General features: G+C 37.3%; 1 protein-coding gene across 1 annotated transcript in view; it reads right to left on the bottom strand.

Annotated features, from left to right (window-relative positions):
* Positions 1 to 25,223, bottom strand: part of KCNH8 (potassium voltage-gated channel subfamily H member 8) — a 177,337-nt gene extending 152,114 nt beyond the window's left edge. The window contains exon 1 of the mRNA XM_041466515.1: positions 25,148 to 25,223. Within this exon, the coding sequence (XP_041322449.1) occupies positions 25,148 to 25,223 (76 nt within the window). The remainder of the gene's footprint in view (positions 1 to 25,147) is intronic.
* Positions 25,224 to 27,064: the final 1,841 nt, after the last annotated feature.

Here is a 27,064-nt window from a genome sequence, read left to right as displayed (position 1 = left end):
TGCTAAGCATGTCTTCAAGTTACAAAAACAAGCAAAAAAAAAAAAAAGTGCTAGGTTTTTTAAATACCATGTGGAATCTAAATAGGAAGAGTTCAGATGACTATATCATTCTACAGCCAAATTCTTCTCTGTGATGATATAGCCAAACACATAGAGGGAAAATGAGTAATTCCCTTATTTATCCTTTTTAAATATATGTGTAACCAATACGTCTTTCATTTCACATTTTCATCTTTCTTTAAAGAAAGCTCTTACAAGTTTAGCTCACTATGCTAGGACTACTTTTCTCAGAAACAGTTTCTTAACCACAGTCTTCAGTTATTAGTGATCATCATGACAGGTCACAGATTCATAACCTTTCTGCTCAAAACTGGAAAAGACAGAATGAAATATTTTATGTACTTTCCTGTGACTTACAAGCGTGATATGGAAAAGTAATATCAAGTTCATAGATTAATATTTACCCATAGATCACTCCTGGGACCACAACACTTCAGTTTTAAGCAACACATTATAGTAAGAAAATTAATACTGTATTCCATCTATTTTACGATCACTTTACATAGATCTTGTCAGATAATCAGGATGATTATTTTAATTTACACTCAATATGCAAAAAGATCTGGCAACAACTACATTTGAAGTGTTCTGTTTTGCAATTAGAGCAGGGGGAAAACCACAACAAATTTACTTTAATTACTTCCTCAGACTTAAAAATCAGTGGGCCATATTCTGCATTTTTCCTTCTACACCAAATAACTACACCAAATACGTCTGAGGACTTAGTAAGTTCTCCTTCTAGTATATAACATCTGGTTTCCATCCCCTCTTGCCTTTGTAATTTAGGGAAGGAAATAGAGAATAAGAAAGAAAGAGGAGTAAACCCCTTTCTTTTTTCCCCCTCGGCTACAGTTGGTGATGTATGACAGAGAAAGGAGCTCTCAAGGCTTCAGTTTCTCCTTACTATTTCTCCCTAACTACCTGCCTGCCTCTGCTGAAGAGCAGCACCAGAGAAACAGCTGCTTTTCTTCCTCCAGGATTCTACTGGGAATAATGGGAGAGACCACAATGGATAGAAATCAAGCCCCACATAAGTAATGTACTACAACTGCCCATCGTCATAATTTCTGTCTTAGGGTATATCCGCCCTGAAAATGGCTCTACTGAAATTAAAGGAGTTCTTAGTGGCATAAGGTAGTAAACAGAGTCATTAAAAGATGATCAGTACTGAGTTTCTGCCTTCCTCTGAATCTGTCTCCACCTGGTGAAACCATGATCCCTCGTCTCAGTTGCCATATATTTCTCCAGAGTATTTCTCACCACCTCTCTACAAAGTAGGCAGAAATTATATTAATCTATGTTGGCTGATTTTTGCACAAAAACATATCAAGAACACTAATAACATCCATTCCACTGGCTGCACTGTGAAGATACTAATCACCCCCGAGAGAATACAAACATTGTAAATCAACATGGCTGTTTGTGAAATAATCATTAGACCATGGCTGAAGGGAATGATTGCAGACTCTGGCCCTGTTGTTATTATTAGTGAAACTGGAATTAATTTAAAACCATTCTCCAGCAGAGTTAGCTTGCTGGGATTGTACATGAAATGCAGACTTGACCTGAAAAGTAGGTTTTGTCCTTTTCTGTAGAAATGCCATACATGCTTCAAGCTGAAGCTGGAATTGCAACCAGCAGTGTGCTGAGATAGCCCCTTTCACCACATATTGACAGGGTGAAGAAGCTTTAAAGAGCTAGCTTGAGTGCTGAGGTAAATTACTTGCAGTGGCTAGTATACAAGTCAAAAATCAAAACTGTATAGAAAGGGAATGAAAGAAAAAAAAAACCTGAAAAACCAAATTAAAAAAATTTAAAGCAACTTTTGTTCCAGAAAGAGAAAATTTCATACATTCTGAGGAAAAAATTAAATTAAAGCAAAATTAGACAGACTAGAAAATAAAATAATATTAATTCTTATCAGCATTTACAACCTACTTGAATATACAAATTTATGACCACTATTCAAGATTATATTTTTTAAAGTCTGTTTTCACAGTCTTTTCACCTCCTGAAGTTTATATATCAAATCAGAATATTTGTGACAGATTACAGTCCATTAAATATGGGTTTTAAATTAGATTTACAATAATATAATCTAATCCAAGTGATATATTCATAAGTACCCATGTTCATTTTCTAAACAAATCTTTGTATCCACATCTAAAAGAAACAAATAATTGTACATCACGGACTAAAACCAATCATAATATTTTTTCCTGTTTGAGGAGTCTTTTGTCATTTAGGACTCTTTAGTTTTATATCTATTTAACAAATCTGAAGCCATTTTGTTATTGATTTATCTCCACTTTGACAGAGTTTCTTAAACTTTATATAATTACTTGCATTTATTATGCTCTGTCTACCATCTATGTAGCTCTCACAGAAATGCTAAGACATCATGCTGGGCTGCTGTGTTGACAGCAGGTTGCCTCCAATTTCCACCTGTTACACTGTATTAAAACAGATAAGGGAGTATTAAATACAGTGGCAACACTACTGAGGGTAATTGCTGCGGGGATGTTATTCCATCATTACTGAGACAAACTGCAGTGCAGGAGATAACCCTAGGATGCAGCATAAGCCAGGAAACTGGTTCTGACACGTTCTGTAGCTGAAACTGAGCCTAACAAAAACTAAACCACAAACAAGAACCTAAGTTAAGTAACAAGTGCTCCCTGAACCACGTTTTCATAAATTTGAGCTAACACCACTTACTGGTTGAATTCTGTGGTTGGTTTCATCCCACAGACTGTGACTGAAATGGGAAAAATTGTTCAAAATATTTTGAAAGCATTTAAGATTGCTACAGTTCTGGAAGCTTTCTCACAAATGCTCCAAAATTCTTTTTTGTTTAGTTTTTAGACTCTATTAGGCTCACCAAATAAAAAAATCTATTATTTACACAGGCTCATTTCTAGTATTTCATATAAATTTCTTGATACAAAATGAAGTTATGAAATGTACGTATATAGTTATGCATACATACACAATAAACATCTAATCATCAAATTGTGATCATGGTCAAAGAAATACAAACCCTGACTGACTGAGAAACACCCAAGGTCATTGAGTTAAATAATATGGAAAAGTTAGAAAAAGAAAGATCAGGCAGGTTTATTAGGAAGACTATCTATTTTGTGGGGTAAAAAAATAGACACTTAATGGCCACAAAAGTAATATCTATAATTTTCTTGATGAAGTAAAAGGATGTATTACCTATATTATGAAGTTCCACATTTCAAAAAAACAAATGTAAAAAAGCTGACTAGACATAATCTAGTAAACCAAAAGCTTGAGTCACATTAGAAGAAAAAAGCCTATCAATTAATGCAATGTCCTTCCTTTTCTACTCCAGCAGAAACTAAAGACTACAAGATAAAGAGAAAGGAGAAAAATAGAGACTCTAGATTTGGACATACAATTTCTCTTGTTTCTGTTTCAGTCCTTTCTTAAATCAAGGTTTTGGTAAGCAATTTAAGCAAAAGAATGTGATTTATTGTCCCAAAGTTGTCCCCTTCCCCTTGGGATCTGATATATACAGAAACCTATTCTTAATCTCCCTACAGAGAGGAGTGGAAGATACTTTGTGTGATGATAAACAATAAAGAACAAAAAGAAAAACAACTTTGTGAGAGAAGTCAGTGTGATAACAAGGCCACTTATCAAAAGAACCAACTTGTTGAGCAGAATTTAAAACCAGCCACTGGGACACAGAACATAGGCAACGGATTTGTCCTCTAACAAAATAATCAGAGCCCCATTTTTTTTTTCTTTTCTAAAAATGCAGGATTTCACTGTGCTTTTCAGTGCAACCAATCCCAGATGAGTGCTCCCCCCCACCCTGATTTTGCACGCATAGCACTGTCTGGTGAAGAAATACTGTTGTATTCAGGAGCCACATGTACATATGGGTATTTTCTTGCTGCAACTTTTAGAAACACTAAGAAGGGTAATTTCACTTTTTGCTGGTTCTTGTTACTCCTTTCAGCATTTAAAAACTATTAATAAGGAGAATATCTTTGTAGTGTTTTTTCTACATGATAATTAATCTAAATGTATCATCTGACTGTACAGGAAAGTAGAAGGTGCCTAGTGCTGATTCACTTTTGAAAAGCACATCTGACCTACCACTACAAAATCACACACAAAAAATGAAGAGGAATGATCCAGTAGTGATAAACAATTGGAGCATTTGGAGCTCTGCATGTCATTAAAGTATGTCATGGTCATATTTTTACTCAGCTCTATACCAGAAGTTAGACATGACATCACTTGCTGGTAACTGCAATTGATTAAATAAACGTGTAATACATGCCTACTTAATGCCATGCATAATGCAGGACATTTAAACATTTCTTGTTCGCTACTAAAATCAGTTATCTCCGTGTCCTTTAATGGAGATGCAAAACCCTAAAACATAATGATACGTGATGTTTAGGAGAACTTAACTTACAACTCCATTTATAATGAATTGCCCACATATTTTTGTCTCTGCCTCCAGTTTTAAATTGTGTATTTTTTCAAAGCAAAAATGCAAACATGAAGACAAACTATTAAAATTATCAAAGGGTTTTCAGGGAGAAAGTGCTACCATCTACAAAATTTCAGAAGTGAATGGAACATATCATCACTGGAAGAGATAACAGGGAAAGGAATGGTTTTCATTGAGAAAACATGTACATGTAAAATATGCTTAAGAAATCAAATTAGTTAGTTACAAAGAAATACTCGGGATTCAAATTCATACACACAAAGAAGAAAATTGTGTTCTGTGATAAATCAATAATAGTAGGAAAAAATGAAGTTTCATTATTAACCAATAGTTAAGCAGAATTTTTTAGATTATACTTTTGCATTTTGATATGTTTATCATCTGCTAATAATACACCCAAAAAAGTTTTCATAGACTATTGCATAGACCACCATTACTTAACATCATGATTTTCAGAAGTGCACTATATATCAACTTTTTTCCTTAGCTGATTTACTAATAGTGCAGTAATATTCTCATCCAGCACTGCAATAGCTTAAAAGAAAATTATAATCTGTATTCACTACTAACAGTGTCTGCAAATACTCCTTTTTTTCTGTGTATTAACCATTCACTTCATCTCCTTACTACATCAGTGTGTAGCTGTGACAATTGGAGAATAAATTTTACAAATTTTTGTTGCATATATTTATCAGTGTTTCAAAAGGTTTCCTTAGAAGTTATGCTTGCTCATTCTTGTCACAGCCATACATTATTTATGAAATGTCTGTATAATGATAGATTATTTATACTCTGATATTTATGGCACATCCTGATCTGAAAGTGTGTATGAAATTGTTCAAGAAACAGCACAAACTTTAGCACGTAATATGAAAGCCTATTATTAAAAATGGATGGCAAACAAGACTTAAAATGTTGTTTAAAAAAAGAAACACCATATTTTCTCCTATTGTCTTTCAAATAAAAATCCAATGTTCACCATCCATCATTTATTATATATATTTTTGGCTGCACATAGGCATAGGAGTTTTTTAAATATTTCAGTCTGAACAGTAAGCTATTGCTGAGCTGTGGTGTGCTGTAGATACTTGTCCTTCCTCCAAGGGTTTAAATGTTAAGATTGAAATAAGCATGAACTTCTGGAATTTATCCCCACGAAAAAAATTATTTACTTTACAATTCAGAAGATATTTTTCTTGCTTAGATTACAGAAGACCTTGCTTTTATATGTTTCAAAGTCTATTTTTGGTGAAATCTTATAGAATATGTTAAGATAATGTGCCACCATTCCAGTGATTTATACACAAACAGTTAAAGAGTGGGCCTGGAAAAACTCATAGAGCACAAAAAAGGAGACGAGACTAAGCCCTGGCCCATGACAAGCTGGGAGTCAGCAGGGTTGAGTATACTTCTTCATCAGCCAGTGAACAATTAAATTCTTCCTAAACAAGAGTAGTAGATGTGATAACTGAACAACAGCTGGAGTGAGAGCCAGCTGTGCAGCTGGAAAGGATGAGGGCCATAGAGATTTGTGATCATGCTCTTCACTGCCCATGTACACCCAGTCTCTATGGGAAAGCAAAAATGACATTATAAGAATGTAAAAATACACTGAATATTATGAAATAAGTGTAAAAAACCAAAAAAAAAAAAAAAAAAAAAAAAAACAAAACCAAAAATCAAACCAAAACAAGAGACTTCCAGAAGTCAAGGAAAGGAAGAAAATGGAAATTCCAGGAACGGGCTTTCTAATAGACCCATGATAGTAGGATTTCTCTACAATAGATCCCTGAAAGAGCAGTATTTATGCATTTTTGTCTTAAGATTCAAAAGTCTTTAGTAAATAGAATCTCTGGTCTTCCAACTATTAATTTCTCTGATCTGTCCCATCTATGCATCACTCTAACTCCTAGAAAGTGGGAGTGGAGCATTCACACACAAAAAGGAAGAGAATGTAAGTACTGTAACTTTAAAATGACAAAGTACCTAGAAGAAAAAAAGAAAAGAAAATAAAATAAAAGAAGAATCCTTTATAATTTGTTTCTTTTTGTGATTGTGATTTTCAAAAAAAGTGCATTGCATTAATAAAGAATGGATAACTCCAATTGAGAAAAATGTGTAAGAAAACAAAAATAGAGTATTTGAGGCACAAAATAATAAGGAGTAATAGCAACATTATATATAAACTTTGAAAGAAACATGGAAAGAAACCCTTTTTTTACAACATATTCCTCTTTCAATTAATTTGGCAATGATACCTGGAGAACATGAAAATGCACAGATATCATAAATCTTCTCAAAACAAAACCAGCATCATAACTGAGAAACCCAAAGTTTTGATTAAGCTGGAGTTAAACAATATTATAGTGTCAATATTGTTCTGTGGGCTACATATCACAGCAGCAGCTGGAACTTAGGACAACCCTATGGCTCTGCCAAACAGGCATGGGACTTTCATGGAATTGGCCACTCACCCCAAAGGAGGTTTAGGTGGGACAAGAGTAAAAAATAATTTTCTTTTTTAAGTTTAATTTATATCTTTTTTTTGGGAAAAGATATTCATTTAGAGCAGTAAGCAAAGATAAAATAATAACAGTGTTAATGGATTTGGAAAATGAATACTTCCTTAGTAATTAAGGAATGATAGCCAATATTTGCAGATCATTGCACATCTTCAAGATGTTTTAAAAGCATTAAATATTATTCAGAGCTCCCTTGCAAGTTAAATGTACATGAAGTCTCATTTCAAGAATGGAAGAAAATTGATTTAGGGAATTTTGTTATTTACTCAGCCTTGTAACTGCCTCAAGAGCCAGAATGAAGGTATAACTTAAATAATCCAAAATACCACCTTTCTACTCAACTCTAGAACTATCAGATATCTTAATTTCCCCTCAGATTTGCCTTCATACCACACTCAGTCTTCCTACTTGGAAAGAATATAATTTCCTACATTTTTGTGCAGTACACTCCCATGGACTTACTTCTGAAGGAGGAAGATAGAAAGCACGGCCATGGGAAACCCAGAAATAGTGGGCAAAGCCTTTGCTGAGGGACAGCACCAATGAATGCAACATGTGCATTTATAACACAAAAATCAAAAAACTGCAGAAAAACGGTCTACTGTGCATATTACTGTAATCTCACTGGATCTGGATGTTGCTATAGGACATCATGCACACTATCGGTGATGCTTCCTGTCATTCCAGACCAGGAATGAACCAGGTCTCCATGCCCACTCTACCTGTCCCACAGATTGCACAGAATTAGCAGTGCAGTGAGTCCAGCAAATGTGAAACACGCCACAGATACCATACAGGGGTCACACACACATGTTTTGTCTAAATGAAAGGATATACAGGAGACCTATTCTTAGAATCATAGAATGATTAGGGTTCAAAAGGACCTTAAAGTTCCAACCCCACTGCTATGAGCTATTCAGACCACACCTCATTTTTAATGCAAACTCCTTAACAAGAGGCAGTGATGTATGTTAGTTTGAGTTAAAGTAATAATAATGTTACAAAGCACAGACATCAAGTATTTCCTATAAACCTGTGTATTTTCCCATTATGCAATGAAACATCTTGCACCGCTGCAAGCAGTATCAAGAGATGAGGACAACATTCCCATGGAAAATATTCTATCTGTGAACGATATGATCTGTGGAGTGGCATTTTCAGCCCTCTTTCCTTTTTCAAGTCTGGGCTTGCAAGTTCCTGAGGAGCAGTGAAGGAGAGCATACAGTGGCAAGCAGCCAGTATTTCCAGCCTGTGAGGGCTTACTCTGAAAAGTCTTATAGTTTGGTGGGTGCACAGAGCTGCTTCTGTTTACCAGGAAACAGGTTTTTTCCCTGATTATGACTATGACAGGCATTGTTACAGGACTGCTCTGTTCCACAGTAATCTCCCAAAGGCTTATGGGATTATGAACTAACATGAGGTAAGTGGCAAAAAACAACCCAGTCACTCCTGACCCACCTATGCTTCCTTTTAACCTAGAGTGGGCAGTTTCCCACGTTCATCTGTTTCTACATCTACTCTATTTACCTCTGCATTGAAAGCCAAGACTTATACGGGGATTTTAATTTGCAATTTAGTTTCATTAAAAACAGAATTAAATTCAGACCTAAAGTCAGAGCAACCCTGTAAAATACCATTCCCGGTTTTAATTTGGCACGCAGCTTTCAATACATTGCTCTGCAGATGCAACCTACTATTGGTGATAAATACGCCCAGTAGATCTAAGTTCAAATATCAATACTAATTTGGTTTGTCAGAAAGAAATTTTATCTCTGAACTGGTTTTGAATTCAATCACTGCAGCAATTAGAACTTGCTGTAATATACATACATATATATATAAATATATTTTAAATTAATTTATTTAAAATAATCAATATTCTTCAGTGATTGAACTTCATAACTGTGGCCTTTATGGCCATTTAAAGACAGTGAAAAAAGACCTTTTGTCTTTTTGACAAGACCTTTTGTCTTGTCAAATTTCAGGCATTTATTCTATACTTCTCTAATCAATGGAGAGAAGGACACTTTTCAGATGGTGAAAACACCATCTGGACCCGCCTGTCCCCTTCCTGTGTCTGGCAATCCATTTAGTAAGTGTGTTCCTAATAAAGACACTGAAACATTTGGTCCTCCAGAAGTTTCAAATTTTAGTTTAAAATTGACTTCATTCCTTAGACTTATCTGAAAATTACATTTCCAAGAATGAAGTCACTTATAAAAAATAATGCATTGCAAGCTATATATAACATGCTGACTCATCAGATATGGATGTTTTTGTATAAAATAAATTTGCATCTGTATTTTGAGATCTGTCAGGGGGACTTGTTCCTTATTACCCCATTTCTACACATGGAAATATGAATGCAGGCCAAAGCAACCAAACTGGAGAGTTATTTTTCATTGTTTATGATAAAGCTCTGGCATTTTATAATTATTGATTCTGAAGAAATATATAAAAGTATTTCTCTTCTGCTGATTTTTGTGTTATAAATGCATAACTTCATAACTCATCCTAACAGTGGATAAAACTATTTTGAAATACTTAATGGCATAAAATGTTATAAATCTATGGTTCAGTTTATATGGAAACTACTCTGATATAATCTTTACCGTTGCATGGAACGATAGAGAATGTAGTAAGTACATGATGTCCAGACACTGCATGCCAGACAATGCTTTTATTTAGAAAGAAATTGTTTTCATGGGGAAAACCACAAAAGACTGCATGAAAGATTTGGAGTATCGTGCAATGTGTGATTCATTGGCAATTACATTAGTGATTATTTCAGTATTTTAAAAAACCCAAACAAACAGCAACCAGGTTTTGATTCTAATAATAAAACCAGCTAAGTTCATACTCCTCCAGTACATTTTTAGGCAAAACCAAAACTGTATTCAGCAATATCAAAGATATTAAATAACTGAATATATACTCAAATAATGGTTTAATTATCAGAAAATACATTATGTTCATATTAAGACTGCTACCAATATCACTCATATCTAAAAAAATATTCTTCATATCCAGATGGGTTAAATTTATGGCTATAAATCTGGGTCTTTTCTCAAGTGTCAAAACTATCTCCAGCTGATTCATTTTGTGTGCTAATATATGATTTATCTGAAACAGTGTAAAAATTAATGTTTTTAGAAAACTCATTTAAGTGTCATTTATTTCTAAATTGCTTCAGGCAAATAATTTATTCCACTTAGGCAGTAATTTCTATTGATGAAATTAGTTCAAGTCCATCTGCATGGAAAAAAATGCAAGACAAGAAACTAGGTGGCTCTGCTTTTGATCACTCTTTCACTTTCTGCTTTAGTTCTCTTAAGAGGTGTGTTTCTCAGGGTGTTATGCAAGATCCTTCCATAAAAGCAGAAAAAGGCAACTCTCAAACATAATTGGTTTCACTATTTCCAGATATGAGAGATTTGAGAGGAGCTATTACAAGATTCTTCTTACTTTTATGCAGTTATGAAGGGGAGTTATACAGTCTATTTTAGACCTCTAATTAAAGTGCATCCAAGAAGCACTAAAGATCAGGAATGCAAGATTCCCTCTGCAGACAAAAGAAAGAAAAGCACTTTCCTGTACTCCATTCTGCAAATAACTTGGACCAGTTCAGCAAAGAAAAATAGTGCCACATTCAGCATACCTTTCAGAGGTATTCAGTGCTAAAAAAACCTCCTGTCTAAAATAGCAAGAAGGACAAATAGCATATATGACTATCTTCTGAGTATTTCGACTGATTTATTTTCTCCCTCACAGCAATAGACTCAGAATTAATGCATCACATTTATTTTAGGTTACTGAAGCCAAAAAAGCCTTAAATTGGAAAGGTTCAATACAGAATCAGTTAGGTGTCTATTTCAGAGTGTTCTAAAGGGTGATATTTGAACTGCAATGGATTGCCCATGCTTGCTGAATCTCTCAAGGAAGTTTTAATGTACTGCTGCTTTTTGTAATAAAGCAAACACGACTGAAGTGATTGTGTTTGCCATACACCTCAGATTCTTCTCCTATCTTCTCAACACTAAATCCCCTGGCTATTATCTGCAACATTTATCAGGGAAGAAGAGATACAATAAGTTTTATAAAACAGCCAGGAGAAAAATTACTCATGCCCCAATTTCACAAAATTTCAGTGTCAGCTTGACTGTTCTGGATTACAGAATATTCATATAGCAGCTCAACTGCAAGGGTAAACAAGGATTCTTTGGCACACAGGATCATTTCTTACCCCTTTCATATATTTGCAAGAGCTGAAGGGATTTTCTTTTTTTCTGATACTTTAGCAAATATTAAATGTTAGAATTTCAGCACTTTGTGAAATTAGGAAACAAAAACTATTAATTAAAAACAAAGAGAAAAGGATTATCCAAAGAAATTTGCCAGATGTCCCTTTAAATTGGTACCGCTTTCACTGCATACTAAAGGTGACCAGTCCATGGCTATGGTCTAAAGGTTTTCATTTCTTATCACTGATTTTATATTTCAGTTATGGAGAAGAACTTGGGTTTGTGCTGTTCTCACAAAACAGTTTGGAACTTGTGTATTATCTATGGAAATAAAACCTCCCAGTACTTTACAGTTAGCCTGGTGAACAAGGAAGCAACTAAATGTCCCCACACTTCAAGGACAACTCTCTTACACTTGGCAAAAGAAATTTTCCAACTGATCTGAGCTGGGTCAAGAACTGTCTTGGGAGAAAGTCGGGTTGGGTCGCTGGTATCCAGCTGGAATGGAAGGAATCGGGAAAGATACTACATTGAAGAAACAGCTAAGTGCACTTGGTTGAAGTGTGAGGAGGTTCTGGTCTTGATGGTTTGGAAAGCAGGAAAACACACCATGACACCTTAGAGTATTCATAGTAGTTCTATTTTTACTTTCAGTAGGTTGAAAATAAATTCAGCTGTCCCTCAGAAAATGCAGTTAATACCAGTAAAAGCCACTCTGTTTTTGATGCTTCCCAAAATGTGATAGAACACAATATTGCAATCCTGAAGTTCTGAAATAAAAACATATCAATGTGATAAAATACATAAATTTATTATTGCCACATTTTCACCGATGTACGTTTGTTTGGATTCCTCTTTTATTTTTAGGCTTTTTTTCTTTTTAAACATTTATGCAATTTGCTTTCTGATTTTGATCTGAAAGCTACGTGAAAGTTGTGTCATTATAACAACTTTTTGGAAAATAGAGTACATTTTTAGAAGAACTTTTTTTTCCTCCTGGACATTTAAAACCACATTTATATGAAAAGTTTTTGTCTTGCTGACTGAGCGTTAATGTTCTGAAAGATATGCATTGCAAGTAAAGATAGAGTTGCTCTTTATAGACGTGCTGTTTCATCATAGTGTAGGCTGTTACAAATCTCCTGTCATGAAAAATCCTCTTCATTTCTTCAAAGTCTGTGATTGAGACCATTATAAGATTAGAAAAAGCGAGATATTTTCTGTTTCTAATGCAAGATGAGTTTCTGTGGCCTAGATGATCTAGTCCCATGCTTTGTTCCTTCCTGTTTGTCATCAGTATAGCTTCAGCCAAGTTTAACATTTCCAGCTAGTCTGGTCTTGTCCAGATACCATATTATAAGAGTAATTTTGGAAACACAGGGATGGAAATATGCTTCTCATGTGCAACAACCCATTCATATAAAGGAGCTATGCTGGAAGGATTAAGGGTGTGAAACATGCCCCTTTCATGGCAAGAATAGAATAGATAAGGTGCAAGGGTGGTTTTTAGTGGTGAAAAATCTTGCATCCGCAACTCTCATAGTAATTCACGCTTCTGAAAATAAGATAGAGCCTTCCCTTTCTTTCCTTCTCTATTTCTCTTCTGCTGTAGCCCTTATGTTCTCTAGCACTGTATTTTAACAACAGAAATACCTAGATGCAACAAGAGATCTTGAAATTATTTTGGTCATCATGACATTTCTTGAGTAACAAAATATAAAAGTTTACTTAAAATTATTTCTAAAGCTTAAAACTTGATAAAATTTCAGGATTTATCCAAAATGTCAGTTAATTAAAAACTGAAGATATTTTTTCCTTCAGAAATATGTTTTGGTTTCTTTTCTGTAATTAGACCACACGTTTGATTTTAAGTGCAAGTATAAAATTCATGTAGGAGCTATTGAGGTTTTAACAAGTGTACAAACATGTCCCTCAGAGTGGAGCAGCAGTGCTACCAGAAAGAAATGAAATTTCTGTAGAAAATTTGATTTATTGCTGGGGACTATTTTACTTTCTTGATAATACAGAGAACAGCTCTTGACTCTTGCCTCATAATCCCAACACACAGGCCTGTGACCATCAGACAGTGCTGTAATTTAGACCCTTTCCTGCCAGGAGTCCACACTGTTTATGTAGATGCCAGCTCTGATACTTGATTTGTTATTCAAAAGGACTTATCTGGAAAAGAGGTTCCCAGAACAAGAGAAGTATTGATTCTTCTCTGCAGCAGAACAGCAAGCCCTGCAGTTGGACTGAACCTGGCTGAACGGCATATCCAAATTTTCATCACCAGCCTGAGATACTCTGCATCATGTGGCCCAAGATGGCATTATATTACGTGCCAAAGAAAACACTGGTCTGTCAAAAAGGAAGAATTCAATTTTTTTTGTACAGCCAAACTATTAGAATGCTCACTGCATTATTTTGCTGCCACAAACTTTGTTTGCCAAGCCCTGAAAACCCTATCAGGAAGAACCTGCTTTCAAGAGCAAACTATTCTGTTATTACATTTAGTTTATTGTGCCATTCACAGATTCTGCCTGGAAGCCATGAATTAGCCATGATAAATGAACACCAAAACATTCAAGTGCTGTGCAAACTGCTACAATACTCTAAACATTAAAACAGATGAAATAAAATCACTGTTCTCAGCACAGCAATATGTCAAAATTTAGTAGCTAGAAAAATAGCTACTATCAAACTGAGAAACACTGTAACAAGGATTCTTTCTCATTAACTTCACTTCAGAAAAATGGTTCATTGAATAAATAGCTATGTACGTCTTAATTAAATACAATCAATTTTATAGACTTTTGAGCATCAAAAATGTTAGAAGCTAATGCCTTCATTCTATAAATGTAAAAACCTTCCTTCTTCATTCTTGCTTCTCTTAGAAAGTCATACCATAAAACAGAATATGTAAAGTTGGCAGAAGATGTCTCATAACCTTTAACAGAGCACCTAGAAGCATTATTTTCAATGACAGTTCATATAAACTGACATATCAACCATATCAGGCTGGGGAAAAACCTAATAATATTCCCCCAATTAATTCTAACCTCTTAGCTTTACTTGTAATTATTTCACTCAGCTCCTAAAACTCAGCTTATTAAGATCCATCCATCATGGTGTGGGTCACACAGTATTTCTACTGTTGGGCTTTCTGGCCTTTGTCCTCCTTGTGAGAGGAAGTGAGAGGACCTTGCCTACACTGAACTCATAAAAGGGAAACTTGTTTTAAAATGAAGAATAAAGCTAAACTGCAAAATAATTACTATAATTCCAGATTATTTATTTATTAAACAAATTTTACTTCCCTGAACTTAGTCTGCTGCTTCCCTGGAAGAAACACTCCTCATGCTCATCACTTGTGAGTGCCAGTTGAAATATTTACCTGTACGTCACATCTGACTTACTGATGCATAAAGTGGCTGGTTTTATTTCCAACTTTTTCTTTGAGTAATCATACTTATTTATATAAAGTTATTGCTTCAGTAATTTGATATATTCCAGGTTTTTGAGATTGATACAATATCAGGTTGTGATTATTTATGTTTAAAAAACATACCCACAAAAAAACCCCAGCAGAAATTAGCAGCATTACAATAATTCACCACAAAAGACACAAACAGAAGGTCTGTAGCTCCCCTGACAGTTCAAGCAATCATTCCCAGGAGACACATATCAGCAGTAAAATTCATAAATGAACCGTTTATCCTATCTGAAGCATAATTTCTTCTGTAATTAAAGCAGGTTATCACCAGCCTATATGTTTCTCTATTTATAAGCTCATTTGAAATACTAAGTGTTGAAATGTCCAGACAGATAATTGCTTTTCTGAAGATACTGCTGGTGTCAAAGCACATTTCTGATACATAACTGTCTTATTTAATCAGAACAAAAGCAGGGGGAAAACCTGGAATTCAGATAGCTCCAACTGGATGCAGGCAGCAAAGTCTCTGCATTTCTCCAAGAGTTACTGCTCCCACTATCTAATTTGATTATTAGCACTGAGTTGCAATTGGAACCCAAAAATCCCAAATCCCCATCTGGATCCCGCTCGCAGCAGTACGAACACAGTTCAACACCTGCCTGTCTTATTTTTATAAGAATCACGACTGATGTGTTTAAATGTCTGCAGCAATTTCCACCTGTCCCTCCTGACTGCTGTTGATCACTGCCTCTGCTGCAGGGATCGATCAGCAGCGTGGGCAAGCATTTGGTTCATTCCAGAGCAATGCCTGCTGCTCACTCAGCAAGCCCATCAGTCAATCCATCTCTGCTTCTTCACAGCTGCTCCCTCCTTTTTCCTTTCTTGGCCAAACATCACTTGTGCACTTTACCACCCAGGACTATCCCTTACCTCTAAAAATCAATCACCACTGCAGTTCATTCCATAAGTAAACTTAAAAAAAATAATAATCAATTCTGTATTTAAGGTTGCTTATAATTTGGGTTTTTTAAGGGTTCTAATACATGTTAAAGGATAAGAGAGTGCTTTTTCAAAATTCAGACATCACTTATGGCTACTCTCTAAAGGTACAAATATTGGTTAATTAATAATTAACTGTAATTGCTAATGAATTTGAAAAAAAAAATCACTGATTCAGAGGGGAAAACGACAAGCTTTCACAGGAAATTGAAAATACTTGTATGCAAACCTCCACCCTACTGGAAGAAAATCTGGAAATAGCCTTTAACCTGTAAGTGTGTAAAGGATGAATCTTGTTCTTGGTCCCACACTGCACTGCAGTGTGTTTACATGACTGATGTGGGTAGCCAAGCCTCCCACCCCTTTCCTTAGTAAGAGTGCTCAGTGCAGTACAATGGAAGAGCATCACCTGCCTAATTCCAGACAGGAAGCTGCTGGCAACAGATCTATGGACTGTGCCTTGCTCTAACCACTCTCATGTGCGTGCTCCGCAAGGCAGCAAAGTCACTCTCCTGGTGAAGTCTAAACATCTCATACACATCAGCTAAAAAAACTCCAAACAAACCAACAGCTTTGAGTAAATATTCCAGTAAACATACAAAGAGGGCAGTCAGGATTTCTGATGCATCCTGGTTTCTGTTTCCAGCGCATAAGCAACTCTTGAGCATGATTAAAATGATAACTTAGTCATAGTTCTGCTTCAAAGAGGGCCATTAAAACCCCAAACACTAATTTACAGTAAGACCTTGAGAGGCCCCCAAAATATAGTGCATAACCACACTATTCTCTCACCTTTCTCCTCCCGTGCTGTCACCCAATTATTACAGCACTGAAGCAGACACAACTTACAGCTATATATATTCCTCTATAAATCAATGATCACGTTAATTTTCCTTAATCTTGGCAAATGTGTAGCTCAAAACCATTCATTAATATTTATTGACTATTCTTTTCTACATTGAACTTTTAATTATTTAAATCACTAACATATAATTCTATAACCACAGGTTTTATAAGATGCATTTCTGTTCCCACTCTTCTGGAAGAGAAAAAAATAAAATAGTAAGTCCAAATTCCAAATCTCAAGATCTTTCAACACAATAAGAAATAATCCAGTTTAATAAATGCAGTGAATGTTTTATCATCTCACAAACATAATTCATACAGTAAAAAGAAATATATGGATTAAAATACCATATATTTTGATTTCAACCATTAAAAAACACCAAAAAAAGTAGAGAAAACAGCTTATCACTGATACACTGTGATTATTATTGACTTTTGAAGGCTTTTTACTCTCCAAAGAGTCCTTTTGATCTTCCACAAAGAAGACTGTTTTTTCTGCAAAAATATTTTCCTCTGAAACAATATAGTTTCTCTATTGTTTTTCATATCACTGTAAATTCCTAAACTAAATTGTGAGGAATTCCTAACTAAAACGTGAGAAAAGGCAGAGCTTTTGCAAAAAACACACATCACTTGTCCAGGAGTTATCTGACATTTAGGGGGGAAAAAAAAATCAAGCTATTTGTCCAAGGACAATTTTCTCATTCTAAACATCAAATAAATGACAAAAGGACCAGCTCAGAATTCTCTTTCATACCTTTGGAATAGGAAGCCTAGTCACATATCATAACTAGCTATTGAGTGAGATGGAAGGCAAAAAGAAAAGGCCACCAAAAAAAGCTGTAACAATGAATTTCAGGTCTATTCAGGTCAGAATGAATCTTTCTTTATTTCTATAAGTTTAAAAAAGAGGAAAAAAGCAAAATAATCCTAGACTCCTAGTCATCAGAAATAAGGCCTATGGAGAAAGTGAATTGAGTGCTGGCACACTGGAAGCTGTTTTCTCTTCAAAAGATCAACAGGGAAGACAACATATTTTTCCATAACACAATTGTCTTCAGCTGTCCCTGAAATGATTGACAGCCAGCATTAAGCTTTAGGGATGCTCAGACGATATTTAATGTCAAGTTCAACGTTGAATGTGCTTGTATTTTAAGAACAACACCTGTTCTAAAGTCTTTGAATACTACTATCAGTCCCAGAAAACAGAAGGAGCCAGAAGCTCTTGGCAAGATAAAGTCCAAAAGAAGACTTTTTTATTTTTTTTACTGTTAAGGAAATCTCTCTCCTCTCTGAGATTTGAGAATATTGTGTTTGTTTCTTTTTCTTGCTGTGCCTCTCCTTCCCCCACCCCCTTCCCTTGCCACCTTTTCTTTTTTTCCTTGTTTCTTATTTATTTATTTTTAGATTGAGTGGGCAAGAAACAAAATTACTCTGTGAGCAGGTTGTTCCTTACCTGCTTTTTTCTTTTAATCACTTTAACACAAGGTAAGATGAGCTTACTTGTGATAATGCAAAACTGCTGTAGAAACTGCCTTTGTTAACCTTTTCCAGGCTACAGCATGAGTAATATATGTACCTTGCTTTTCTTTCAAAAATTCATTTCCTCAGACTAGTACTAGGAGCAGTGAATGCTCTGTAAACCCATATCTTGCCTGATTTGTTTTAATATATTCATGTACATCTATTTGTTTACACTCCTATATCTGCTTGAGGCAGTGTTTTTGTCACATTTCTGCTCTTTATTGCCCTGGAAAATACTCTGAACATCTTTCCTTTACATCCAAAAAGACTGGGAATGCATAGAAAATTGCTACCTGCACAAGTAAAATAAAAAATTATAAAATAGAAGTTGAATGTAATGATAACAATAAGAGAAGGCTGTTTTCAGGATAAACCTATTTACTCATTGAAATGCGTAGACAGAGAAAAAAGTATTGTATGTCTGGGAAGGGAATAAAGGGACATTTACAGAAACTCTCCAGTGGGAATCCAGGTAATCATCTATGGTTTAGAAACACTAAAAAATTTCTTCCATTCACACAAAGTACACGTTCATTCAAATATAGGTATCTTCAAATATACAGTTTTGATTTGATCACTGCACTGTGTATCAGGTTTCTACCCAAAAAGAATATAAAAGATAATATTCTTTTGTTAGTCAGGAAAAAAAATATCCCTTATGTAATGAATATTTTCACTTTTAAATCTCAAATGCTTGCCTTGAATTCAAATACAGGGTTTATTTCTGAAGTAATGATGTGTGCTATAAGTCCAACTTTATATTAATACTAATCTAAGATTAGTGTGATTACTGAATTATACAGCCTTTGAATGGATGAACTACAGAATTGTCATCCTGTCTTATTTCTGTCTAGCAAAAAATAAGAGAACATCACCCAAGAATTTGAATACATAAGTTTTTTTTTCTAGCAGTAACATGGACTCTGAATAAAACATACAGTAATGACCATTTTTCATGGTTTAAAGTGATTGCACATTAAAAATAATGCCTGAATACATTTTTGTTTGCTTGAATCAGGCCCTTAGGACTAGAACTGAAAAATTAAGCAAAATATGATCTTAAGATGCCTTGAAATCCTTCCAATTCCATCTTTCAGGTCCAATTTTAGCTCAAGTTAGAATCAGAAGTTACTCTATCTGCTGAAAGTGAAGAAAACCAGATAAACTGACCTTAAATTATGAAGTTCTACACCCCCAAAACATGTGCCAATTGAAGAGGAAAAGATTTTCCAGTTAGCTGCCTAATCTAGGGACTTGGTTACTTCCAGCAAAGAGCAACAATACAAAACAAGTTCCAAGATCCAATCCCTGGTTTATATTAAAATCATATTTGCCCTTTTTAGTAACAGAACTACAGCGAGGTGCAGTACTGGTCACATCTTACAGAGAAAAGCAGAGAGAGGCAAGGTCTGCTTTTTTGGGGCTCTGAGCTGAGAACAAGCAATATTCTTTCCAGTGTTGACTGTATATTTTTCCATTGACAAATTATTGATTCACAACACCCTATTATTTACTTGTTGAAGGACATGAGAAAAAGCACTAAACAATTCTGCATTAACATAGGAGCAACAATAGAAGTATCTTTAGAAATTTCCTTCTGGCCAATTCAACCCATCTCTATGACAAAGAATTTGACCAGCTTCCCTGCTTTCATTCCTTCAGAAGGACAGTTTGAAAGACCACCAGATTTTCCACTGTCACTGCTTTGAAGTCTCTTTGACTTTGATCAGTGCTTATCACAGTTTGAATCACCCTTCCTTGGTCACAGGATTTTACAGAATCGCAGAATCAACTCAGTTGGAAGAGACCTCTGAGATCATCAAGTCTAACCCATGACTGGACACCACCATGTTTACACCAAGTGCCAGCCTTTTCTTACACACCTCCAGGGACAGTGAGGAATTTCTTTCTAAAGTCCAATCTATGCCTCCCCTAGGACAGCTTGAGACTGTGTCCTCTCGTCCTGTCACTGGTTGCCTGGAAGAAGGGACCAATCCCCACCTGGCTGCAGCCTCCTTTCAGGCAGCTGTAGAGAGTGATAAAGTCTCCCCTGAGCCTCCTTTTCTCCAGGCTAAACAACCCCAGCTCCCTCAGCTACTCCTCATAGGACATTCTCTCCAGACCCTTCACCAGCTTCATTGTCCTGCTCTGTACCCACTCCAGCACCTTCCCGAATTGAGGGGTCCAGAACTGTATTTAAGGTGCAGTCTCACCAGTGCCATCTATGGTCTATGATCACTGTCCTGGTCCTACTGGCCCCACAATTCCTAATGCAGGCCAGGATGCCAGTGGCCTTCTTGCCACCTGGGCACACACTGGCTCATGTTCAGCCATCTGTCACCCAGCACCCCAAGGGACTTTTCTGCTGGGCAGCTTTCCAGCCACTCTGCACCCAGTCTGTAATTGGAGCATATTTTGTCTTTGTCAGGTGGACCATTCTGATCCTGGAGTCTGATCAAAAGCTTCCTCCCCCGGAAACTCAGTTGTTGCTTCTCTACATCTGACACTGCTGCAATTCCTTGAGCCTGTTTGAGGGAGAACACCCCAGGCAGCCAAGAAGCACTTTTCTGCCTTTGAAGTTTCTGTGATACTATTAAGCAGCACATTGACTGGTGTAGAGAGGATAGGATTCACCCTGAATGAGACAGAATTTGACAACAAAGTTGCAGAAAGTGTTAGTTCATTGGTTCAACTTAGCAGACATCACCAGTTTGTTTGTGAGACAGAAAAGCAAGTGCTGGGGGTAGCTGGGAAAGAGTGGGGGAGGAATCTGACCCTGCAATCTGGAAAGATCACCGCGTACAAAGGCTTTCAGCTCCGTACCAACTGACAGTGATGCAAAAGAGACAACCTGGTTCTACCCACAGTGCCAGCAGAAGTATGCTGACATCACTTTTGGTATGCTTAAATCTGTATGTTCTCATCAGGTGCTTTTCAATCATATCTCAAGGGTAACTAAAACTATCATAAAACTGATTCCATTTTATCAGGAAGGAAAAAAAAACCAGAGAGTTATGAAAATTGCTGTTTAGGTGCAAAGATCCTTCTGTGAGTACCTGAGCACGATTTTAATTGGAAAATATATTTGAATGTAGAAGATGTTCAGTAAATAGTGAATTAACAAATTATAACCATTGACACAGAGCAAGAAGGAATTTACTCAGCTTGATCTTCAGGTTAGATGGGTAGTGTAAAATTGTCAGTAAGAATGTGAAGTACACACTTAATTTGGAATCTGATCACATACGACAGACAATCATAGAACTTCAGCTGTCGTTTCATAGTATAACCATACACAAAATTGTTGTTCTTTTTAAAATACAAATTAATAAGGCTATTTGCTGAATCTCTGTTAACTTTACTTCCTAAAAAAGTCTCAGAATTTTTCAGAAACCACCTCCTTGGTGTGTATTTAATCAATTTAAATAAATAAATAGTGCATGCAGAATATTTATGTCCATATGTATACATATATATATATGAAAACAATAGAACATAATTTCCTACCATGCAACTATTTCTGAATGCTTTGCCTAATCTAAATAGGGTTAAGAAGCAACAATATGCAAATTTTCCATTCAAAAGCTTGAAGTGAAATGACTCACTTCAGACATTCAGTTTCATAATATTTGGTGGTGGGGTTAATAATAGGTTTATATTTGAAATATTTTCACACTTGAAAATGTTATTTTGTCTCAAAAATATAAAAAGCAAAACAAGACTAAACCAACCACAACCCTTAAGCCACACACCACTCATTTGAAATGTTTATGTTTGCTTTCCACATAGGCAATAAACACATTGTTAACAGAGAGGGCAAAAAGTCTTTGGATGACTTGGTGTTTACATTTTGGATGGAGAGGGAAACATTGTGAGAAACCATTAACTTAAATTGTCAGAAACACAAAAGATATTTTTGAGTAGGAAGAAGGTGTCAGTATAGAAACACATAGGCAGAGCCAAGAGCTCTGCCATGGAAATCCAGAGAAGCAAACCTTTAGTGCTGCTCTTCCACATGTGCAAAACAGGTAATGGGAAATTTGTAGGAGACTTCTGCAATCTCCTGCACAGCTAATAGTAACATCAAAATTAATCTAATTGCTTTCTTTAGCACATATTATTGGTTTTATATGTAAAGAATACTGATGTCTAACATACTGAAAAAAAAATCTACTGGGAAAATTCTGAGCAGCTGAAGCACCTGCCAAGAACTTGTTTTTATATATTTTTGAGATATGCAGTATTTCACAATGCAATTTATAACTGCTAATTAAACATAAGTCACTGCAAAAGTATAGTTTAAAAAGTTCTGTCAATGAAATTTTGAAAATTCCGTGCAAAGCAAAGCATATTTTCTAATATTATCTGGAATCCCTTCTTGCACTTTTGCCTGGAATTAGAATTATCCCTCTTTTGGATTAAAGATGCATTGGTGGATTAGTCTATCACTGATGACAACATAATATATCCTTCCCAGAGGCTTAAACTGAAAAGACGTCTGTTAACTACAGACTGTATTAAAACAACAGGGGGGGAAAAAAAAGGGGAATTGGACATGAGACAGTATTTTAATATTTAAATATCAGCATGTGGGAGGTTAAAGTTTGTGAAACATAACCTCAGGTTCAGTGCCATGTATCAATCCTACTCTTTCCATAGGCTGTATCACCTGTAAAACTAGTAAGGCATGGGACTGATTCCTGTAAGGATTAGCCATGAGTACTACTTCTAGCTTTAGCCACCTGAGCAAGCTCAGGAATACCAGCCACACAGGCAATTTAAATTTAATGAAAAATAAATTGGTTTTAATTTTTCTACTTGATGCTCAGATATGCACACATATTTTGAAAAATTTTGCTTCTTTATTTGAATATTTTTTGGCCAGTTAAAGAAGTATTAGTTTTATACTTAAATTTAGCATTTCCAAAGCAACAAAGCAGATGAGCTGCTTCTGAACTGAAATAATTTCTATTTCTGAAACTTTGTTTCAGATGACGTGAAGTTGATTCACCACTTTAACACTCTAAAGGAGATGTTACATTATTCTGTATTTTAAGAGACATGCCAGAAGTTTTCCATGGAATAGTATCTTCCTGCAAAGTTTTTCTAGGTGTAAAACCACATAGTACATAAAACATCTTTCCATGTGAACATCCTGGAATATTTCACATGCCAGTAATTGTACAATGACAACTTCTAGAATACACCTGTTTAATATTTAAGCCAGATTCTGGAAAGCTAACTAAAAAGAAATATTTCAATGACTCTAATAAATAGATAATGTGCTGTACTTTCTGGTTAACTCAAACACCTAATTACATTCTTTTTCAATTATATGCCAGGAAAAAGTAGATGAGCTGTTAGCATTCAATTTCAATGTAAGATGTTGGGGTCTGTTTTTTGTTTAAGAAAAGGTCAGTCCTTCACTTTGTGAAAGTCAGTAAAATCATTGGCTGAAAAAAGTAGCTCAATATGGGTGTAGAATCCATCTAAGAAATGATCTTTCTACCTCACTCGCCTGTTTGTGGCACTGAGAAGATGGGGATTAGACATTTTTCTGGTATTTTATTTAACAAGAGATCTGGATGTCATCACTAATGTTGCTTGTTAAATTGAATCTTTGAAGAACAGTATAGAATATGTGAAGTGTTTGTGTGTAAGCTCACGGGCTGTGTGCTCCATCCTTTAAAAGGAAACCATTGTGAGGGGGAGGGTCCTGAGCACAAAGAAGGGAAGCACTGCTTTTCTGGCAAATGGCAGTATCAGCAACAAAACTCTAATAAGAGCCACATGCTTCAATACACAGTAAATAATACCCATACACTTTGTAGAAATAAAAGGTTGGAGGATGGGGGGAAAGGACTTTGAGTTCTGCAGTCAAAGGAATTTAAAGGTACATCTAAGTAGTCTTACGAGAGATTGCTTTATAGTGAAGTATCAGTTACACACAACCCTGGATCATAATTATCTGTGTATCCTCAGACTAGCAGAGCAGTTATAATGCAGTTCTGTGCTGCTCTGCAATTGATCTCTGTGACTGCATCATTTTCCTGACGTTTTACAACTTGCTGATTCAGTAATCACAGTTCAGCTGTCTTAATCACGCAGTAATTGAACCATAGAGGGAATGCCAATAATCAAGAAGATATCAAACCAATTAGATAGCAATGTTTTCAGTCAAGAAACAGCTAACAGCAACTCAAATCTGACTTTGCTTATTCTCCACTGTCGATGTCTAGATTTCTTAAAAGGGAATTAAAAGGAAGACAGCCCATTTTGGCCCAAATCCGCTATCTCCCTGCTCCTTTTATTATGCGCTAAGGAAGAAACAAAAGTCCAGATACAGGCGGGTCCTGCCGCACGGCCGGAGGGGGAGCGCGCCAGCCGTGCCGGGGAAGGCAGCGCCTGGCCTGGAGCTGCCCGGCGCGGGGGGAGCGGAGCCGAGCCCGGGCCGGGACCCGCCCGGGCCGGACCTGTCCGTGGTCCTGCAGCCGGCACCACGCTGCCAGCGTCACCGCCGAGGGGCCCTCGGTCCCTGCCTGCCTCCACCAGCGCCCTGCAACAGCTGCTGTCGCTGCTGAGCCCCATTCACAGGGATTCAGCTTTTGGGAAGATTTTGAACCCCCTCAAGGCTGGGGGTACTAAACAAAATAAATTCCCCAAACCTTCTACCAAAGTCCTGAGCTATGAGCGTGCCTTTCCCCGGAGGTCTCTCGGCTGCCCGGGCAGCGGGGGAAGCCCCAGTCCAGCGCGCAACTTTCCTGCGGGGAGCCGGGCTCCAGCCCCTCGGAGCCCCCGCGCAGGGGATCGAGGAGCAGGGGACCTGGCGCCCTCCTCGCCTGCAAAGCTGTGGAGAAGCCAGGCAAGAGAGAGACGCTGGGAGCTCCCTCGCCTCGCCTTCCTCACTGCCGGCTTCTGGCACCGGGGAAACCCCGGGGGGCGGAGGGAAGAGGAAGCTCCCACCGTACGCGCAATGTCCCCCGTGCATCCCCTGCTCCGGGAGTCCGGAGCCCCAGCCCGCACTCACGTGTGCCGTCAAACCGGGTGGCGATGGTGTCGAGGAAGGTGTTCTGGGGTGCCAGTAATCCCTTCATAACCGGCATTTTTCCAGCGCGGTGCGAGGTTCCCCATCAAAGTTTGTCTACGAGGGTGGCTCGAGAAGAAAGTGCAGAGGGCGCCCGGGGGAAGGTGGGGAGGGAGGAGGCGGAGGGATAGGGAGGAGGAGGACGGGGATGCCTCCGCGCCGCCTCCGGCGCCGGGAGCCCCCCGCTCGTCAGCCCCGGGAGCCCCCCACTCGTCAGCCGCGGAGCCGCGCCCCCGGCCGGCAGAGCCCGCGCCCCCTCCCCGCACCCCTCCCTAGGCGAGGGGGAGGGGGGCCTGTGGAGAGCCGCCGTGAGGAAGGACGGGCTGGAGGAGAGCAGGGAGCTGGGGAAGAGCCACCTTTATCCACCTGTAGCGGAGCCGGGTGGGGCGGGGCAGCGCAGGGACCGGCGGCCCCCCGGGGCTACGGAGCCTCCTCCGCCCCCGGCAGCCTCAGACACATTTCGGCTCCAGCACCTGAGAAAGGTCCCAGGCATCTCAGCTCACAGTTCTATGAGTAACAATATCACAGGGTAAAGCACGGGCTTACTTTGCTGCAAGGAGAAGAAACACCCTTGGTAGATAGGAAATGCCTCTGGAGGTGCTCACTGGAGACTGAGACTGGGACATGGATAATTCTCCACCAGTTGTGTGGCCTCAGACATCATCTGCATGGTTATGCTATTTCATTTATTTAAGGAATAGGCATTTTTCTGTGATTGTTAGTACATCCTATAACATCCTTTCAACATTCTTCCCCGGAAAATTCCTGAAAATTTCTTTTTCTGCCAGCCAAAGAGAGAATTAATACATATCCTAGCCCAGAAGGTCTATTGTGTAAATTCCAATAAATAAATATGAAACAATAGTAATAAAGAAGTGGCATTCCACCTTCAGATGAGTAATCTGCTCAGACTGGTACCATGGCTCTTTAAATACTGCCAGATAACTCTCCGTAGTACAGCCATTTCACTTACTGTAGCAGTAATGGCAAAACTGCCCCATGTTCTTTCAGGATTAAATGACCCTAGAGAAATGAAGCGGGAATACACTCCCTAATCTACAAAGTCACTGTGCAGACGAAGCCTGTTGGGTTCTTGCTATTTTACAGTAATGCTATTTGTATTTTTTGCTATTCCTGTTTATTTATGATTCTCTCTTTCTCCAGATGGTTAGAAGACTTTGATTCCCACTTTTTAGCACAAGCAGCACAGAGAGGTTACAAAAGAGAAAAAAATGATCTTTCTTTACAATAGATAATGAAACACAAAAACCCCTCAGAACCTCAGAAAATGCTGATACACAGGGTTTCTAGCACAATAAAAAGCCATGGTAACCTCACCTTGGCTCTGGAGAGTGCAGCAGTATTTTGCTGAGATCATGAATCTGTCCAGTTGCCTTGTACTAAAAGCCTTTCTCAAACTAGTTGATATAGAGCTGCCAGATCAGTTTTCAGAAGTAACACATGAACTGAGAGACTGCCTGTACAGTACTTTGGAAGTCTTCAAGACCTCAAAGTACTATCAGTTTCTCACTACCTGATAATCTTCAAATTCATGTCAGCCTTGTCCTTAAAGTATATAAGCAGCAGCCTTGTCCTTAAAGTATACAATTTTTAACACCAGCAATTTTTAATTTTCATTATTATTCTCATATCTTCCAGATCAATATAAGCAGAGTCACAAAATTAATTTCTATTTTTAGTTTTCCATTTAGCCTCTCTGGCTAGTTGGGTTTGATGGTACATGTACTTACTAGTGAAATAAAGAAAATCCTGTTTCAATACCTGAAAAATTCTGAAAAACATGGTCAGGTTTTCACTTCTGCCAAAGTGCTCCACAACAGAGGTAGTTAAGATAAATCC

This window comes from Pyrgilauda ruficollis, unplaced genomic scaffold (assembly GCF_017590135.1).
Source record: "Pyrgilauda ruficollis isolate IOZ18807 unplaced genomic scaffold, ASM1759013v1 scaffold2, whole genome shotgun sequence".
Classification (NCBI taxonomy): Eukaryota; Metazoa; Chordata; class Aves; order Passeriformes; family Passeridae; genus Pyrgilauda; species Pyrgilauda ruficollis.
Note: the sequence above shows the minus strand (reverse complement) of the source record. Positions and strands in the feature narration are given on the sequence as shown.